A 19,802-nucleotide genomic window follows, 5' to 3' on the forward strand; every position below is an offset into this window, starting at 1 on the left:
AAATGTATTGTTCATATCAGTAAGTCAAAGGAGAAAAACCATAAGATAATGTTGTTAGATAAAATTTAATATCCATTTGTGGCTTTTTTAAGTCTCTTAATACACAATAAGAAGAAAGATACTTTCTTAAGATGATTAAATAAGTTCCATCTGAAATCAATAACCTTCATCATCAAAGATGCCTATTACCACTAATTTTATCTCAACATTGTCAAGAATTTCTACTTGATACAAAAAGAACAAAAATATGAAATAAGGTTTTCTATTATTTACAGATGATACAATTATCTACCTGGAAAACCCAATGCCAATCAAAATCCAAAAAGGATTTTTTAAAAATTGACAATTATTCTAAATTTTTTCTGGAAGAATAAATATGTGAAAATTACTAACAGCACTTTGAAGAAGAGAAATATGAGGTGTCTTTGCCCTACTAGTAATAAACTGTGTTAGTGATGCATGAACATATCAACAGACGAGGAAAGAAAGGCCAGAAGATGATCAGCATGTGATAAGGGTGGTGTTTCAAATAACTGTGGGACATGTTGGTTTGTTTAATGAATGGTTGAGGATAAAGTAGACACCTTATTATTGATAAAATCTATCACCCCTTTGTGGACGTAAACACTGCATGTTTTTGAAATCCATGTTATTGTCAGGGGATGTTTGCCAACTTTGAATGATGCATTGGGAGTTGCTGCCTATGCACCCCTCTTCATGACATCTCCTTTTCACTCCGGCAAAGTTAATCACTTTTTTGAATGGGATGTTTATTTTCTCTACACATGACTATATTCTCACTACATATGTATGTATCCCTAAATTATGTAACGTTATGCATGTTTTAAATTCAATATAAATGGTATCATCTGGTATATATTCTTTGCAACTTGCTTTATTTTGCGCTCAACATTATATGTGCAATTTATCCGGTTGATACATACATTTATATTCACTGTTGTGTAGTATATCATACATATCCATTATGTGATAAACCACAATCAATTTATCTAAGGTATATATTAGCAGCAGGAGACTAGAACCAGAACAAAATGAACATTCTTTAAGATGATTTTAAGAAGACAAAATGAAAATGAATTTATAAAAAGAAACGAGTAAATTTGATAATTTGGCCATTGAGCAAATTGACATAGAGCCCAAAGTCTCAATAAGAAGAAAAACAAGCTGTGGTAGCAAAATTAATTCCATCAGCTTACGCCCCCTGTATTAGACTGCTCTGGCAACCATGATAGAATACCACAGGCTGGATGGCTTAAGCAACTGAAATTTATTTTCTCTGGGTTCTGGATGCTGAAAGTTCAAGAGCAGAGTTCCATCAGTGTTGGTGCGTGGTAAAGTCTCCCTTCCTGTCTTACAAACGGCCATGTACTCGATGCCTCGCAGGGCGTTGGTCCTACCCAAAACATTCATAAGACATTTGATTTTGGACATGGATAGAATATCAAGGACCTTTTGGCATGGACCAAATGCCTCCATGGATGTTTTGGACAGGACCAAATATGACCAATTATCAAGGACATTTTGGCATGAACCAAATGTCTTATAGATGTTTTCGACAGAACCAAATATCAAGGACCTTTTGGAGTTGACCAAATGTCTTATGGAAGTTTTAGATAGGACCAAATGTCTGCTAATCACTCACTGTGTCCTCAGCTGGTCTCTTGTCTGTAGGTGCGTGGAGAGTGAAAGAGAGAGATCTCCAGTATCTCTTTTTTTATAAGGACACTAGTCCTATCAGATTAAAGCCCCTCCCTTATGACCTCATTTAACCTTAATTATCTCCCTAAAGGTCCTGTCTCCAAATACAGTCACATTGGGGGTTAGAGCTTCAACATATTGGGGGCGGGGACACATTTACTCTATGACACTCTCAAATTACGTATTGCTATTGCCACAACAATGTTACATAAAAACAAACTCAAAATCTCAGGGGCTTACAAAAACAAATATTTATTTTTCTTGCTCATGGGAATGTGGTAGGGATTAGGATGATCTCAGCTGGTGCTGGTAGTGTGTGGATCCAGATTGCAGTTCAGGTTTAGGTCCACAGGTCTCATTTTGGAGTCCAAGCTATAGGTCAACAGGTACCTAAGGCATGTTCTTTTCAGGGTGATGGCAGAAGCCCAAGAGTACAAAACCCAACCACATAAATGCATTTCAAGCCTCAGTTTGCACGAGATCCACAAACATCCCATCAGCCAAATAAATTCACACAGCCAAGCCCAAAATCAAGGGGGAGGGAAGTCAATTTTACCCACCATGTGGCTATGGCAAGGGTAAGCAGACATGCTACTGTGGCATAGTGAAGAATTGGCAGCAATAATTCAATCAGCCACAGCACGTATTCTCGAGCTCTGAGTGTTTGACAAGAGCCTTAATTGACACCACAAGACATTCTTTTGCGACAGTGGCCCATGTGGGTTGTGAGTAGTGAAGACTGATGCTGCAGCCACACCAAAGGTCTTTGTCTCTCCATGTTGTACACTGACTGCCTTATATACTCCTTGTATCTATTCTTAGGGTTCTGATTCAGCGTATCCTATACTGTGGTTTGGAGTTTCAAATTAGTTGCATTTCATTCTATGAGCTCTGAATCAATTGAGAAATATTCAGAATTCTTGTGGGAATTCAGTATAGTACAGCGGTCCCCCGTATCTGATGGGGGTATGTTCCAAGACCCCCAGTGGATGCCTGAAATCACAGATAGTACAAACCCTGTATATGTTGTGCTTTTTCCTATACATATATGCATACGATAAAGTTTAATTTATTAATTAGGCACAGTAAGAGATTAACAGCAAAACTAACAATAAAGTTAGCTTTGGGCCATTATTAAGTAAAACAAAGGTTGCTTGAACACAAGCACTGCGATACTTTGATAGTCAATCTGATAACCAAGACAGCTACTAAGTGACTAACAGGTGGGTAACCTATACAGCATGGATACGCTCGACAAAGGGATGATTCACGTCCCAGGAAGGACAGGACAGCTCACGATTTCATCACACTACTCAGAATAGCCTACAATTTAAAACTGATGAATAGTTTATATCTGGAATTTTCCACTTAATATTTTTGGACTGCAGTTGACCACGGGTCAATCTAGGGTATAAGTAACTTATACCCCAGAAAGCACAACTGTGGATAAGATTGGGACTATTGTACTTGCTCTCCTATTGGCGAAGCTGACTTGGATGCCAGACTAAAATGGGCTTCCCACTATATCCCCTCCTGATTTGAGCTTACCTACCTACTTATAGGTATCATCCCTAGAGAGCGCCCGTCTGTGTTGTTTACTGCATGGGAAGAAGAATAAAAGGGGGGTCACATTAATACAGGAGAGGAGAAACAGAGTGAGAAGAGTGTTCAAACTGAAGGCATAGTCCTTGTGAAGGCCTTGAGACAGGACACCGAGTCACTGATAACTGGTGGCCATTGCAGAAGTCTCCAGGCGCTTGAGGGACTCACTATCCAGGCGATGAATTGCTGAAGATGAAGGACTTTGGGCAATTTAACCAGAAGAAAATTAGGCTAAGAGGAAACCTGAGAGTTGACCACACATAAAAGAGAAGAAGACAACTTCATTATTCAATGAATATTTATTGAGTGGTACCTTGTGCCAGGTACACTACTGTGCGAGTGGGGGATTTAGCAACTAACAAACTAGCCATCAAACTTGTCCATGTGGAATGCACATTGTTTACAAGATGACATGCAAACAATTAACTAAATAAAACATATATACTATGATAGAACATAATAAATGGTAAAAAGAGAAAAAATCAAAGAAGAGGGTTAGGGTGCATTGGTGGTGTGGAGTATAATTTCAGAAAGGACAGCCAGGGTAAGTGACATTTAAGTAAAGATCTGGAGGAAATGGGGCCATGGGGTTAGAGCATTCTGCACACAGGTAGTAGCAAGTGGAAACACTTGAGGGAGTTGATGCTGGGGAGGCAGGTTGAGAGATAGTAAGAATGCCAGTGTGTGAGAAGGTGGTAGGACATGAGTCCGGCAACTAATGGGGATGGTGGTGAGAGGAGAGGAAGGGAAGATCAGCTTGTAAACCATTGCGATGCCCCAGGTGTTTATTCCATGAGATGGGGAGGCATTGGGGTATTTTGCACATAAGGGAAATGTGGTCTGATCTACCTTTTACAGCGAAGGTTGAGTACAGACTAAATGGGAGCATGGGTCATAATTCTATGTGCTCCTGAGGAAATAACAAGAGTCAGTAGCTAGAAAGGGATGACATTTCTAACTAAATAACCCCACTTAACTGACCATCCACCAGTGTAACTGGCTGCCAATCACCCTGGGATTTAAGGTCGGCAGCTTGTCACTGGCAGCCCCAGCAGAACATAGGGAAGTTGATGCTGGGAAATTCCTACCTCAAATAGAGCATCAGAACTATGACATCCCAGATTTCCTCCAATACTGAGTGTCTCTGACTCCACAGCATGTGTCCTCAGACTTCCCCATTTAGAATATCAGCTCCATGAATGCGGGGAGTTTTGTCTGTTTTGATCGTTGCTGTACTCTCAGTGCCTCAAATAGTGTCAAGCATATAGCAGACACTCAGTATTTGTTAAATGTGTGAATGTCTCTGTTAAACTTATTGCAGGACCTGGAACAATGTACTTTTATTCTTTGTACCTCAGAAAATATTGGAGGGCACCTGATGAACTTTCTAGGTCTGCCAGTCTATGATCCCATTTCAAACTCTGACCCATTGCTTCTAAAGGGCTTTCCAGCTAAGGGGTGTGTGAAGAGGTGCTTATGGGGAGGAAAGGCAGGGATGGGTAAGGGCAAAGCTGAGTCAAGGAGAAGTGCACGGATATCCTCGGGGCTGGGGACCAGGGCACTCTCTGAAAGTAAATGTGAATTATCTCTTTGAGACACACAGGGTTCTGATTGTAATACGGGATGTTTCCCTAGAAACTGAGAGTACAGGACATGGAGGACCCAGGCCAAGCATGCTGCCTTTGCCTCATTTGAGCCAGCCTGGTCAACAAAATGTTCACAGGTCCCTGAAGCTCTCCAGGGAAAAACAGCATAAAGAGCAGCAGGGGCTCCTTTTAAGTGCGCCAAAAATACATTTTTAATCTTGATGAAGTTCACAAATGCCATATTCTTCAAGCAAAGAGTTCCATGAAGGCACAGCATTACTATGTGTCCCCAGACACCCATGAGGCAGCAATTTCACGGCCCCCTGAAGTTTGGCAGAGCTGCCAACATCAACGGGTTGGCTGATGGGGCCCAGATTGGCTATCAGATAAGCCATGAGACATGCTGTCATATTTATTGAATACAAATCCAACATAAAAAACATACACACTAGGTAACTGCAATGATTTTATTCTGCATTTAGCTTTAGTTTATTTTAAACAGAAAAGAGTGATTTCAATGTCCAGAAGCATGCATATAGGTGTATCTTCCATGCTCCCTGTCCAATAAGTTGCTTTCATTATGAATTAAAGGAAGTAGAGTTCAGCTTCATGGTGATCTAGGAGGAAAAAAATAACAGTTACAACTTAGTTACTTACTAATTGTGAGGCTATTGACAGCTGTTATGTCATGAACTCTTTATACTAGTCCTAGCAGGTAAATACTATTGTTGCATTCAGCTTATAGATGGGGAAACTGCGGCTCAGAGAGAGTGCCTGTTCGATGGTCATATAGCTAGTAGAGGGCAAACACAGTACTTGGACCCAACTGTATGCTCTGAATTCAGGTGTGCATGACATTGTAGTATATACTCCAATAGGACAGTGTCATTGCCTTTCAAACTCAAATGCTGGAATAGCCACAACTATTACTGCAGGGAACAGTATTCTAAATAAACAGGATCTATATTTCCTGGCAGATGATCTCAGTGTCCCAGGGAGACACTAAAAAAACAGAGAGAAATGAACCCAAATTCTAGGGGTTTCGGCTATTGGGACTCTCTGTTCTTTCTCCAGACACCAGAGTGGGCACCTTCCCTTGTGGATTTGTTACCCCTGTGGGCCCAGGGAGGGTTAGAGTGTGGACAGCACCCCAGCAGTACCCGGCCATTCATCCTCCCATCCGACAGTACAAGGGCAGTCACCTTCTTCCTGGAGTCATTTCACTGCTCAGGCCTGAAGGTCCCTGCGGCGACGGCCAGAGACTTTGAAGCCCATCTCAGTGGGCAGCAAGTTGCTGTTCGCCATACTCCCAGCACTGCTCAGCAAGCCTGCCAGCCGATGGGTCAAGCAGCTGGCAGTGTTGCAGGATCTCTTCTGGGCAGTGATGCTGATTTGCAGGATGGAGAAAAAGAAAGGCCTGTCAGTGAGAGGCTGGGGGCAGGATCCTGCCCCATGGGACCTTCATGGTTAAATTACTGCTCTGAGAGGCACCAGTGAACCGTAAGAGTTTCTCCTAAACACAGTTATCATAGCAGAAAATCATATGCCATTAGGGAAAATGCCATGATCACTCCCCATAGACATTCCCAGACGTGTCGGAAAACCCAGTGGTGGCTCTAGGTAACTGTCCACGGGACACAGAGCTGTAACAGCTAATCGTTTCTATATTAATAAACTAAAGATCAACCAAAGTTTATGAGACTGGAGAGAATTATGGCTCCACCCCCAACCCCATCACAAGGATTGTCTAGAAGTTACATCCCACTCAAATCACCAAATACCCTTCTAGGAATATGAAAATTTCCCAGACTCACCTGGAAGAGGAAGAGAGTTGGCAGCATCAAGTCATGGAGGTGCTTACCTGCTCCTCTGGGCTCCTGTTCTTGCTACTTGAGGTTGGTCACAGGGACCACCCAGCATGCCCTGAGTCCAGCTACCTGGAGCTAAGGCTACTTCTAAAACAGGTCCCTGAAACCATGAAGCCTGGGATCTGGGCCACAGCAATAATGACCACTGCTCAATATTTTTAGAAATATACTTTTATTCCCCAATGATAAGCACATTCAGAAGCTGGAGTGAGAAGCTCTGCTATGAAATTCTCAGGGACTCACAGGGCTGCCCTCTCTCTCTCTGATCTCTTCCTGGGTGATTCTCTTCTGGTATGTAGGTCCTGCTCTCTCTCCTCCCATCTGAGCTTCCAGACATCAACTGCCATAAAGAAAGCCACTCATACCAGCCCGAAGAACAAGCAGAGAGGACCACATGCATTAACTTATAGGAAAGAAGTAAGAAAAGAAATTAGAAAGGAGAGGGAGGGGCTTAGTAGGCATCCTGGGACGTGCCAATGTGAGGGCCGTGGTCTCTCTCCAAGCCTCTGGCCATGACCCTTTTCTTCCCAGGTGCTCCGACCCCAATTGCAGTCTGAGGGAACGTGTGAAACTTGTTGAGGTCCTGCGTGTATGTGCCCAGCACACAGGTACTCAGATTACTGCACCGCTTAGCTCTGGGGCTGTCCAGGCTGCAGGGAAAACACATGCCAGGTGGTACCATGCACTGGGTCTGCCCCTGTGGCTGTCACACAGAAGGTTAGAGTAGGAGTCACTTGGAGCCAGGCAGGAGGGGCGGGCAGGAGGGCAGCTCACACCTCGTCCATTAGGAGAACTCAGAGGTTCACTGAGCCAGAGCAGGCGCAGTGGGGAAGGGCTGTGGTGGAGAAGCTGGGACCTTGTCTAGCATTCCACATGCTGCTCAGTCCTTCATGCTCTGCAGTGAGAGTCTCAGGGGGGATGCAGGTGCAACATGTGCCTCTGTCCGGGCAGTGCTGGGGCCAGACCAGGGACGGATGTGTCTCCAAGCTCAGGGTGCACGGAGAGGTGGGGCCGGGAAGGGTGTCTGGCTCCTGACATCATTCACATCTCCGTGGATCCTACACACCTGAAGACCCCAGACCTACCTCCAACACTGCTCTACCTGAGCCCACCCTCTGCAAGGCCTTTGGCTTCACCTTGCACATGTGCAATGAAGGCACCTTGCAGGTGAGAGAGAATATCATATGCAGGTTAACAAGGTGGAGCCAAATTTCCAGAATCTCTGAGATATATAGGGTCCATCTTCTGGCGTCACACTTACCATTCCTAACTCCTGCAGGGCTGGGAAGTCTCCTCAGTAATGCCAGACCAGTGTCCAGAGAGAGGGATTCCACACCGTCCCCAACCGCTTTCAGAAATGGATCTTTTTACATGTGGTCTAGCCACAGTCTCTCCACCTGACCTGTCTTCAGTGGAGCCTGAGAACAGCGGGGCCCCAGGTCGGGGTGAACTGACAGCCTGCTGGCCTCCTGTCCAGCTGGGTTCTCTCCTCCTTCTTGGGCCTGACAGGAGGGAGGGGGTGCCCTGTGCTGGGTGGGTGGGGAGCCTCACCTGGCGCCCTCTGTCTCCTGCTCCAGCGCCCTGACCTTCATCCGCACATAGTCCTTCACCAGCGCAGCCAGTAGGAGTCGCGATTCCTCCTCAGGGAGTACAGCAGGATCTGGGAGGCTCTCCAAGGCAGACCTGGGGAGGGGAGGCAAACCCAGTACAGGCTCAGAGCCCCCGCCTGCCCCCTCCCCGGGAGAAGCAGCCAGGCTTCCTGGTTTCTGCACCTTCTCCTGAGGAGGTGGCCACCCAACTCCCAGTGGACAGGGCATGAGGCCAGTGTCCTTTTGAGGACACTGATTCATCAGGATCCAGGCACCAGTGTGACCTCCGAGTCGGGGTGCGCTAGATCCAGATCATGCAGGCTTGTGAAAGGTTAAATTTTCAGAAATTTTATGAACCTAGTTTTAAATATAGCCAGTATTAAAAATTAAATGATAAAACTTACAATCAGTGCTAAAGCTAAAAAGAGTTTTAGTTTAATAAATATAATTTGTATGAGAGTAAGAAATACATTAACAGATCACACATCAGATTTAAACAACAAACTTATGGGCAAAATAGGTAGTAGATTAGAATGCAATTCATTTCTCAGATCATGGAGGAATTATATCAATGAGCTGGCTACAGATAGAAATGTTTGGTAAAAGGAAACAAAAGCATTCTGTGAGGCTCAGTGAGGGAGAGTATATCTTATTTCTATTTGTAAATTGTGTGTTACAATCTTTATATCATAAAAAGCTTATAGTAATCTTATGTGCAGGTTTACATACATATATTTTCCCCCTGAGAGCTGGTTGTTAAACATTCAGAGCACAGAACTGCTTGATCCCAGAGCCAGTAGGAGGAGAGCGTGCTGCTGGCAGGGCTGTCTTACCTGAATGGTGCTGCCTGGATGATGCCCACCTGGTACAGGACCAAGATGCTGAGAGGCAGGAAGGGGGAGAACTTCCAGAAGCCCATGACGCCTTTCTGCAAGGGAAGAATGACATCACCACCTGCAGCAATTCAAAACCCTCTGGACCCACAGACCTGGGCTCTGGTCCTGCCTCTGCCTCTAACTCCCTGCCTTCCAGGCTCCTGGCTGGTTGTGTCATTTCCCTTCACCCTTGTTTCCTCAGTGAAGTGGACTGCTGGAAGATCCAGGGGGCCTGTAGCATGCATGGCTTAGCAAAGCTGGAGGAGCAATGCTAGCAGGACCACTGGGTGAGGAGGTCTCAGTCTATATGCCCCTCCCTGCCACCCCACACATTCTCACATCTACCTGTTGGCCAGGTCTCCATCAAGGATAGTTTTGGAGCACTCTAGCACCACAGCTGCACCCATAATGCAACCCAGAGCTGTCCTCCCTGTCTGGGGCTTTTGCTCACACCCGGAGGGGTGTGTTTTAGGGGAGTAGATAGAGAGGGAATATCTCTGAGGTTGGAATCTCTGAGAAACTGAAGACTAAATTCAACTGTTCAGCAGCTCCACACTTTCTCAGAGTTCCCTGTAAGAACCAAGCTTAGCAGAGTGTTAAACTGGGATAAAGGACTTGAACTGGAGGAAAAAAGCTCCCACAACCCACATTGGGGCTTGCCTTTAATGGCTGTCTGCCCCTCAGTCCTTGTGCCTAGTTGCCACTCACTTGCCATGACCCAGTTTGCTAACTGATTTCCTGGGGACCACTAGCAACCAGATGCAATCTGTGAGGTCATGGTTTACATAAAGCTACTCCTGCATCCTTCTCTGTGCACAGTGCCTGGGGAGCTCAAGCATCCCAAGACTGGTCTAAGCACGTGTGCAGCAAGAGACTGAGACTGGAGCCTACCTCAGCACAGGACGAGTAGGGCAGGGAGTCCTCAAACTGAGACTGTCCAGTCTTACCTGGAGCAGGAGCCTGGAATGAATCGGGGACTAATAGAGACTCTGTGACGAAGAGATCTAGACAAAAGTGGACAGAGATGCTGAGACGGGCAAGGAGATCAGCCAAAAGAAAGACTAATGGAGGGTGGGTGGGAGAAAGGGAGAAAGAAATAGAAAAATACACCTAAGCAGGAATCTTGAGGCTCACCGGGCAAGTACTAGCAGGTAGCCTGGAACAGAGACAGTGGCAGCAGCAGCGTCGAAGTCAGGGAAAGGCACTCTCGAAGTATCTGTGGCACTTGAGCTGGAAAGTGGCTCTGATGCCTCCCAGCATCAGCGTCTGCTTTTATTCCCTCTGCTTTGAGTGTTGGGTGGTCCAGGAGCTCTGGGCAGCCAATGAGGGGAAGGATCCTGTGCCCCAGTGGATTGTGTCACCGCTTACGTCCAGAACCTGGAGCATCCAGGAGGACCATCCCACTTGTATTTGCATTGAGGTCATTGATGGAAGTGGGAGGGGTGGGGACCAAGGAAAAACACCCTTGAAATGAACAGGAATTTGAGCACAGTTTGACGTCATGGTAAATTTCACCTGTTCATTTCCACTGGTTTTCAATACAAGCCCCCTCCATCCCCAGCTGTGCAATCTTGTAGGGCAGGGTCCAGGACTGTAGGGGCTCCTGGCTCCCCTAGACTGATCCTAGATCCCTGTCCATGTGAGAGTTGGAGGGTTAAGGCACAGGGGGTTGATTCTGGGCCCAGGCAGGATGTCTGATTCAGGCAGGTGGAATCACCCACAGAGGAGCAGGGATCCTGGGAAGCAAGAGACGGAAGTGAGCAAGAACTCTGTCAGACCTGAACTCAATTCCAGCTGCACCAATTCCAAGTGGTAGGATCATGACCAAGTAACTTCTCAGCACCTCAATGTTCTCATTTTGAAATGGGGACCCTATTCCCATCTTGAAAGAATGTTGTGATCAGTAGCCATGTGTCTGGCACCCAGCTAGATAGGGATCTAGAAGAGCCTTCTGGCTCAAATAGGGGCTTCTGTAAGGTCACATTCCATACTTTCCGAACCCCCACCTTGTGTGGCTGCCTGGACTTGCGCTGAGTGGTCTAGCATGTAGATAGGAGGGATCATACGTCCTGCTGCGCCTCAGCGGGGAGGTACAAGGCACAGGTGCTTCCTCAGCCTCCAAGCAGCCCCAGCCCTCCCCCTGCCTCGATCACCTGCCTTCACGCCCTCACCCCCCGCCATCCATCACCTCTCGCTGTTCAGCCTGTCCGAGCCGTTTGCCCAGCTGCCCCAGCTTCCTGCTGCTGATTGCCAAGATGTCACAGTGACGTGCGATTCTGGCCCTGCACCCACGTCCCTCGCGCTTGAATCCTCCACTAGAGATCAGGGCAGGCTTGACGCTGCTTAAAGTCCCTGCGGAAACTAACGCTCACATTTCCAGGCATACTCTTTCAAACACACGAACTCATTACTGTGCTAAACATGCGCCCGCTCTCCAAAGCACAGGCACTCACAAACACTCGCTCGCAGGGACATCCGCTCGGGTTCACTTTCAATTGCGTCCCAAGTGTGCCTGCGAGTCTCTTGTGGGATGGCATGCACACACTGGCATGATGATGACCCGCTCGCACCGTACCTGCACTCGCTCTCGAGAATAAGCGTGCTCCATAACATCAAATTATGTAGAACCTCGACCCTCTCACCCCCTGCTCAACAGGGTTTCAGGACCCCTCTGCCAGAGCTTTCTGCTCCAAGCCTGCCTGGAAGGTCCGAGGTCCTAGTTGCCACCCTCAGCGGGTGGAGTGCGGGGAAAGCAGCTTCCCACTGTCCGCGGATCTCCGGGTCTGAGCGGGCACTCGCGATCCGCCGCAGGCTGTACAGATCCTCCTAGCGTGGCAAGCACAGCTGTGGCATCGGGAGGGGGGGCGGGGAGGGTAGGCAAGAACGCCAGCTGGGTGGTTGTCTCAAACAAAGCAGAAACTAGCCCCGGGGATGCCATAAGTGAGCTGAGCCACCGGTCCGCACTCCAGTCCTCAGTCCCCAGGAGACACAGCATTTCCTAGGACACACCTGCCTCGCGGCACATCTCTTCCCATTCCACTTGGTGGTCTCTATGCTCCGGGACACCTAACTTCCAAGGTGCCCTTATTCCACTTTCTTCCTTCTTAACTCCCGGGACGGCACTGCCTCAAGGGAATAAGAGCTCGGGGCAGGGGAACTGGGTGTCTGAAACTCGCTCTCCGCAGGGCAGACAGGCAGGGCGGCCGGGGAACCCGGGAGTGGAAGGGCGGGTGGGTAGGACGCAGGTGCGCGTCAGGCGCGGAGCCGGGAAAGCGAGCGGAGCAAGGGACAGGGCTCAGGATGGCGGATCCTGGGCTCGGTGCGTCCTGGAGCCTAGAATCAGGCAGCCGCCGCTGAGAGCCAGTCCGGGCTTCGGGGCTCAGCAGTTTGGGTCCTGAGCCCTGACCTAGGCTTTCCGTGTGGAGCTGCAAGGCAGAATTGGCAAAGGCAGCATAGGGGACACTGTGCGGCAGGAGGTTGGGCTCTGCCGCTCGAGGCTGTTGTAGGCGAGTCTTTGCTCTCAGGTGCCAAATGCTTTCGCGGAAATGACTTCCACTTACGAGACCTGAGGTTTCTAACACACGAACCGACTTAAGAAACGACTTAAGAAACGACTACTCTAGAAGCCGATTTCGTGGGCATGTCGGTGTGAGGGCTCAGAACTCTAGCCCAGGGGCCACGTGTGCCTTCAGCCTTCTTGCCAACATTCACTCCTCCAACATTCACTCGGAAATCTTTGGTGGCTACCAACCGGGCTGGCGGTGCGGGGGAAGGAATCCGGGTCTGCACCCTTCTAGAAGGTGCTAGGGTAGCCGCCAGCAGTTTCAGACTTTCCTTTCAAGGTCAGTGTCTTCAGATAGGGAGGGACTGGTACTAACTCACCCCTCAAGCCCGCCTTGAACTTGCAAGAAGCGCCTGGTGCTGAGCTGGGGGCCGAGGTTTAAAAAGAAAAGTCCTTTACTTTGGCACTTGGCAGCATGTCTGGCACCCTGGCAGGCACTCAGCCAATGTTTGTTGAATGAATGGAAGCAATTCATTCCAGCAAGTTCAACATCCAGTCTCACCGCTGTTACAGGGCTCTAATCCCAGCCTGCAGAAAATCCGGACCTTGTTAGGTAGAGCAGCGTCGTGCCTGGATTCTGAAATTGTGAGCGCAACATTTCAGTCAGACTCCTCCCATTTCATTCGGCACGCACAGTCGGTTTCCTGATAGAAGTTTCCAGGACTGAGACAGAGGAGTAAGGGTTATCCCAATGATTCCTCCTAAAATCTAGTGTCTCCTAGTATAAAATACAAAACCACTCTCTTCTGAGCCCACCCCTGATTCACAAGTGGACTCAAGGACGTCCAGACATTCGCTGGCGCAGCCTGCGTAGATTGCATCCAGCTTTCCCTGAAACTTCTCTGAACTTCAGCCCTAGACAGCTTGATCTAACGAAAGTTGCCAAGGAAAATACTGATTTTAAAATAGTCACCTGACTATTTGGCCCTTGATTTAATGATCTTATTTCATAGCTTTTAAACCTGGAAATCAGGGTCAGTTGGAAACAATCTGGTTTAGAAAAAAAAAAAAAAAAAGCTTTGCAACATTTTGAAATTAATAAACGGAAACCTCATTAAAGTTCGGAGGCGAAGAGGTGGAGCTCTCACTCCCTACCTCTATAGCAGAGCCCAAGAGGGGGAAAGTAGACTTCTTCTTCTTGACAGGCAGGAAGCTCAGCCAATGAGAGAATGTCATAACTCAGCCAATGAAAAGCCACTACACACGGAACTCTCAGTTCCTCCAGGGGACTGCTTGTTTTCAGTAGCCCTCCGAACTTCCTCTTAAATAAGAGTTTCTCCTCCTTTGCTGCTGGGGTACTTGCAGGTGGTGAGCCATGGTTGCAGACCTGAATTGCATTTCTTTGCTCATCACAAATAAACCCATTTTTGCTGGAGAAATAACTAATTTCAACAATTTTGATAGAGTCTAACTGCAATGTTTATTTCCATTCTTTAAATTAGATTCCTATGCTTTTTGATTTAAAGTTTTTTAAAAAGATGATTTATCACAGTGTGCCAGAGACCCATATCTGGTTGAAAATTCTTATGTGAGTTTCCATGCAATTAAAAGACTTACACCTAAAGGCTGTTCCTCTAATTCTATACAATGTGTGTATGATCTAGACTCAACAACAACAAAACCACCACAATTACAACCGCGGCAGCAGTAGCAACAACGCAATTCCTTCTCTTTAGCCTGGGGGAAATTCGGAGCTGTCAAATTAACTGGAGAATTTCGACTGAAAATTGATTGTACTGGGTTCTACATCCAAGGAGCTTGGAAGTCACCACTCTGTCCTAATAGCAAATAAAAAGCTGAGGAGACTGGAAGAACCAACAACTCTTCTGCGATCATTAAGAGAGATGAACACCGGGCAATCCTTTGCCCCCAAGATTGGGGAGACAGACAGGTGGATACAGGGAGTAATGGCTGACTGGAGCAGAGACTCACAGGGGCAAACCTCAGTGGGAACCAGAACTGAGGTAGGAAAACCTGAACTGTAACTGATGAACTGCTGGAGGCTTAGTGTAGACGACTCTTGAGAGTTAAAAACTCCAGGGGTACCCAGTCAGAGGGGCCCTCCCACAATTGTGTGAGTTTTATCTCTAGGAGCTCGACCAGATTCTCACAGTACATATGGCAGAAAAATCCCCTGGTGGGATTTGCCTCCAGGAGCTACCCCTGGTTCTCACAGTAAATAACAGAGAAAAATCCCCCTTTGCCTCCAGAGGAGGAGTGGAAAGGAATCATTGTGAAATAGACCAGAGTGTTCTGTTCTTCTTAAGAAGGCCTACCTTCAAGAGAAACCAGTTAACCAGAGCCTAACCTGCTGGGGTATTATCATGGCCTAAGTTACCAGGAGGAAGGGAAACACCCAACAACAGTCAGCTCTAGCCTTCCCACTGCCATTAGGAGCTTAGAACCAAGAACATGACGTCAGTGGGTTTTAGGGTAGACAAGGAATGAGAAAGGCATTTGTGGCAGAATAAAGGAATGGGATATGTGTCCGTGGGGTTTTCCTGGCCTCTCATTCTTGGACAGTGAGAAGGCCTCGCTGACTTTCCTCCAGAGAGGAGTTGACCTGCCCTGGGGCTGCCCTTCCCAACCCCACAGGCACCTTCTTACTGTAGGCACCAGGAGAGGTTCCTTCCAAGGTCCAGAGGCTATTTTAGGATGCCTTCAGCTGCCAGGGAAAATGCTGAACGTGGTAAACCATGGCCAGGCAGGTCACTCTGAGAGGTGGATGGACTCAGTTGGTCACATCAAGGAATCACTCTTGATGTGTTTCTCTTAACTGAATAAAATTTTCCCTTGGCTCCGACTCACAGGATCCAGAATAGCTCTCCTCTCCCTGGCTGAGAACAGTGTTCCATGGAGAAGAGGGAAAGAAATAGGAACCCTCCCACTGTACCAGGAAGCTCCTTACAGAAACCAGTCCTTTATGGGCACTGTCCGGGAACCATCAGGTGCATATAATGGTATTTCCTCCTTAACTGGAGTCACCTCGGATTGAGAAGAGTATGGGTTTGGGATTTCCGGCAGCTGGATTTGAGTCTTGGCTGTATCACTCACTTATTGTCCTTGAGCAGATAATAATCTCTCTGAGCCACAGTTTCTCAATGTGTAAAATGGGGATAATAATAACTACTTGGCAGGAGTAAAGATATTTTATGTTAAAGACCAGACACATTACTTGGCCTGGAGCAGATACGTAAAAGTGGTGACTGTTATTATTATAACAAAAGCTTATCAAACTATATCAGCTCAATATAATAAATTAAAGGAAATCAATACGCACTCCTCTGCCTTCTTAAGAAGAAGGCAATCTGTAAGTCTTTAATTCTCACAATAAAACCAATTGCCAAAGCCACAACGCAATGGATCTGCCTTCCCCAAACCTCTCAGATACATTCCTGGCCATGTTGCAGGCTCACAGCCCAGCAGGATTAATGACAATTTGTATTCAACACCTAGCACATTGCCTGCCACGGAGCAGGCACTCAAGAACGGTGGCTATTATTATCATTATAACAAAAGCTTACCCCTTAAAGTGCCAAATTATGTCAACTTGTATAGAAAACTAGATAAAATGCACTGCATATTCCTCTATTTTCTTAAAAAGAATAAACTGAATATAACTTAAATTCTTTCTTGAGGATTCACTGACACTATCATGAAAATATCACTGAATGTGTTTGCATAAATACAGCTGCTCTCAGGGGTATAAAACGTGTGGGGCCCATAGCCCCAAACTAGATGATGTCACGCTGCCAGTCTTTTTGGTGTCTAGTAGCTATATAATTTTATAGTTATTCTATTTCATTTCTTCCCATCAGGTTGTCAACTGTCACTTCTTGCTGATGTCATTGCAACTGTATTTAGTAACAATCCACCCACTTGCATTTTCATTTGGTGTGCAGTGAAACAAACCAAACAAAGGATAATGGTATGGAAACAAAAAGCCTATAGGCATTAAGTGAGAACCGGTCAAGAATTATAAAAAGGGTCCTTGTGCTCATCTGTTCAATTGATCTGTACTCAAGAGAACAGAAACAGAGCTCGTCATAATTATGTGTAAACACAGCAAATCGATTCTGAGTAAGCATTTAGGAGTAATGTCAGGAACTTCATGATCTTTTTTCCTTATTTTACAATTTCGCAGGGGATTTTTCCACAATTATTTTTTTTATGACATCATATTGTTTTCCACAATGATTATATATTTTCACATTCTGGCTATATAGGTACAGCAGCTGCACATTCATTTACATTTTACGTTGTGCACCCAAAGTGCACAAAGGTTCCAATTTCTCCACATTCTTGCCAACATTTATTATTTACTGGGTTTTTTTTTTTAATAGGAGCTATCCCAATAGGTGTTAGATGGTGTCTCATTGTACTTTTGATTTGCCTTTCCCTAATGATTAGTGATATTGGACATCTTTTCATGTGCTTATTGGCCATCTGTCTATCTTCTTTGATGAAATATCTATTCAAGTCCTTTGGCCATTATTGAATCAGGATGTTTGGTTTTTTGTTGTTGAGTTTTATAAGTTCTCTATAATTTCTGGATATTAATCCCTTATCAGATGTATGATTTACAAATATTTTCTCCCATTCTATGGATTGTCATTTTACTCTGTTGACATTGATTTCTATTGATTCAAGTTTTTATTTATGCAGAAATGTTTTTAATTCTCATGAAGTCAAATTTGTCCATTTTTTCTTTTATTACTTGTGCCTTTTGTGTCATATCCAAGGAATAATTGCCAAATTCAATGTTACAAAGCTCTTGTTCTATATTTTCTTCTAAGAGGTATATTGTTTTATGTCTTACATTTAGGTTTTTGATCCTTTTTGAGTTAATTTTTGTATATGTCTTTAGGTAAAAGTCCAACTTAATTCTTACGCGTGTGGACATTTTGTTTTCCCAGCATCGTTTATTGAAAAGACTGTCCTTTCTCCATTGAATGGTCTTCAACCATTGTCAAAAATCATTTGACCATATATTATATCAGGGTATATTTCTGGGCTCTCTATTCTAACCCATTTGTCTATATGTCTGTCCTTATGCCAGTACCACAGTTTTGATTACTGTAGCTTTGTAGTAAGGGGTGGTTTTTTAGTGATATTTTCAAATTAAGGGTTAATTGACATATAACAGTACATTAGTTTCAGGTATACAACATAATGATTTCAATATTTGTATTATTGCAAAATGATCACCACAATAAGTCTAGTTAACATCCACTACAACACATAGTTGCAAAATTTGTTTCTTGTGATAAGAACTTTTAAGATCTACTCTCTTAGCAACCTTCAAATATACAATACAGTGTGATTAACTATAGTCACCATGCTGGACATTTCCCCCTCATGACTTACATATTTCATAACAAGAAGTCTGTACCTTTTGACTCCTTTCACCCATTTTGCCCATCCCACATCCTCGCCTCTGACAACTACCAATATGTTCTTTGTATGCACCAGCTGTCTGACATTTAATTTATTATAATGCCCTCAAGGATCATCCATGTTGTCACAAATGGCAAGATTTCGTTCCTTTTTATGGCTGAATAATATTTCATTGCATAAATATATATATATCACATTTTCTTTATCCATTCATCTATTGATGGACACATAGGTTGTTTCCATATCTTGGCTATTGTAAATAATGCTGCGACTAACATAGGGGTACATATATCTTTTCGAGTTCATGTTTTTCTTTTCTTAGGATAAATACCCAGAAATGGAATTGCTGGATCATATGGTAGTTCTATTTTTAATTTATTGAGGAACCTCCATAATGTTTTCCATCGTGTCTGCACCAATTTACATTCTCACCAATAGTACACAAGAGTTCCCTTTTTTCCACATCCTCACCAACACTTATTTCTTGTCTTTTTGATAATAGCCATTCTAACAAATGTGAGATTATATCTTACTGTGGTTTTGATTTGCATTTCCCTCATGATTGTGGTGTTGAGCATCTTCTCAAGTACCTATTGGCCATCAGTATGTCTTCTTTGGAAAAGTGTCTATCAGATATTCTGCTCATTTTTTAATTGGATAGTTCCTTTTTTTGCTATTGAGTTGTATAAATTCTTTATATATTTTGGATATTAACCCCTCATCAGATATATGATTTTCTCCCATTCTGTAGGTTGCCTTTACCTTTTGGTGATGGTTTCCTTTGCTGTGCAGAAGCTTTTTAGTTTGGTGTAGTCCCACTTGTTTCTTTTTGCCTTTGTTGCCTTTGCTTTTAGTATCAGATCAAACAAAAAGAATCATGCCGAGACTGATGTCAAGGAACCTACTACATATGTTTTCCTCCAGAAGTTTTATGGTTTCAGGTCTTACATTCAAGTCTTTACTCTATTTTGAGTTAGTCTTTGTGTATGGTCTAGGATAGTGGTCCAGTTTTATTGTTTTGCATGTGGCTGTCCAGTTTTCCCAACAATATTTATTGAAGAGACTATCTGTACCCCATTGTGTATTCTTAGCTCCTTAATCATAAATTAGTTGACCATACCTGCATGGGTTTATTTCTGGACTTTCTATTCTGTTCCATTGATCTATGTGTCTGTTTTTATTCCATTACTTTACTTTTTTGATTACTATAGCTTTGTGGTATAGTTTGAAATCAAGGAGCATGATGCCTCCAGCTTTGTTCTTCTTTCTCAAAAATGCTTTGGCCATTCGGGGTCTTTTGTGGTTCCATACAAGTTTCAGGGTAATTTGTTCTATTTCTGTGAAAGATGCCATTGGAATTTTCATAGGGATTGCATCAAATCTGTAGATTGCTTTGGGTAGTATGGACATTTAAAACATATTAATTCTTTTAAGCTATGAGCACAGAATATCTTTCCATTTATTTGTGTCTTCTTCGACTTATTTCATAATGTCTTATAGTTTTCAGTATACAGGTCTTTCACCTCATTGGTTAAATTTATTCCTAGGTATTTTACTCTTTTTGATGCAATTGTAAATGGGATTATTTTCTTAATTTCTCTTCT

General features: G+C 44.6%; 1 protein-coding gene across 3 annotated transcripts; it reads right to left on the reverse strand.

Moving 5' to 3' along the window:
- Window positions 1-5,366: 5,366 nt before the first annotated feature.
- Window positions 5,367-12,035, reverse strand: LOC124251943 (calcitonin). 3 transcript variants are annotated; one of them, XM_046684948.1, is made up of 5 exons: window positions 10,374-12,030; window positions 9,198-9,292; window positions 8,327-8,458; window positions 6,110-6,294; window positions 5,367-5,524 (listed from the first exon to the last, which is right to left on the reverse strand). In XM_046684948.1, the coding sequence occupies exons 2-4, from the start codon at window positions 9,281-9,283 to the stop codon at window positions 6,135-6,137; spliced, it is 378 nt and encodes a 125-aa protein (XP_046540904.1). In that variant the 5' UTR covers window positions 9,284-9,292; window positions 10,374-12,030; the 3' UTR covers window positions 5,367-5,524; window positions 6,110-6,134. The 3 variants fall into 3 exon arrangements, with proteins under 3 accessions (XP_046540904.1, XP_046540902.1, XP_046540901.1); XM_046684946.1 differs by lacking the exon at window positions 5,367-5,524 and having other exon boundaries at window positions 6,152-7,425; window positions 10,374-10,975; window positions 11,815-12,035; XM_046684945.1 differs by lacking the exon at window positions 5,367-5,524 and having other exon boundaries at window positions 6,152-7,425; window positions 10,374-12,035.
- Window positions 12,036-19,802: the final 7,767 nt, after the last annotated feature.

The sequence above is a fragment of the Equus quagga genome, chromosome 14, assembly GCF_021613505.1.
Source record: "Equus quagga isolate Etosha38 chromosome 14, UCLA_HA_Equagga_1.0, whole genome shotgun sequence".
Taxonomy (NCBI): domain Eukaryota; kingdom Metazoa; phylum Chordata; class Mammalia; order Perissodactyla; family Equidae; genus Equus; species Equus quagga.

Coding starts and splice junctions, on each gene's coding strand:
- LOC124251943 (XM_046684946.1), bottom strand. CDS start 9,283: ATGGGCTTCTGGAAGTTCTCCCCCTTCCTGCCTCTCAGCATCTTGGTC. Junction 8,459..9,197: donor ATCCAGGCAGCACCATTCAG/GTAAGACAGCCC, acceptor TCCCCTCCCCAG/GTCTGCCTTGGAGAGCCTCC. Junction 7,426..8,326: donor CAGGAGACAGAGGGCGCCAG/GTGAGGCTCCCC, acceptor TTTTCCCTGCAG/CCTGGACAGCCCCAGAGCTA.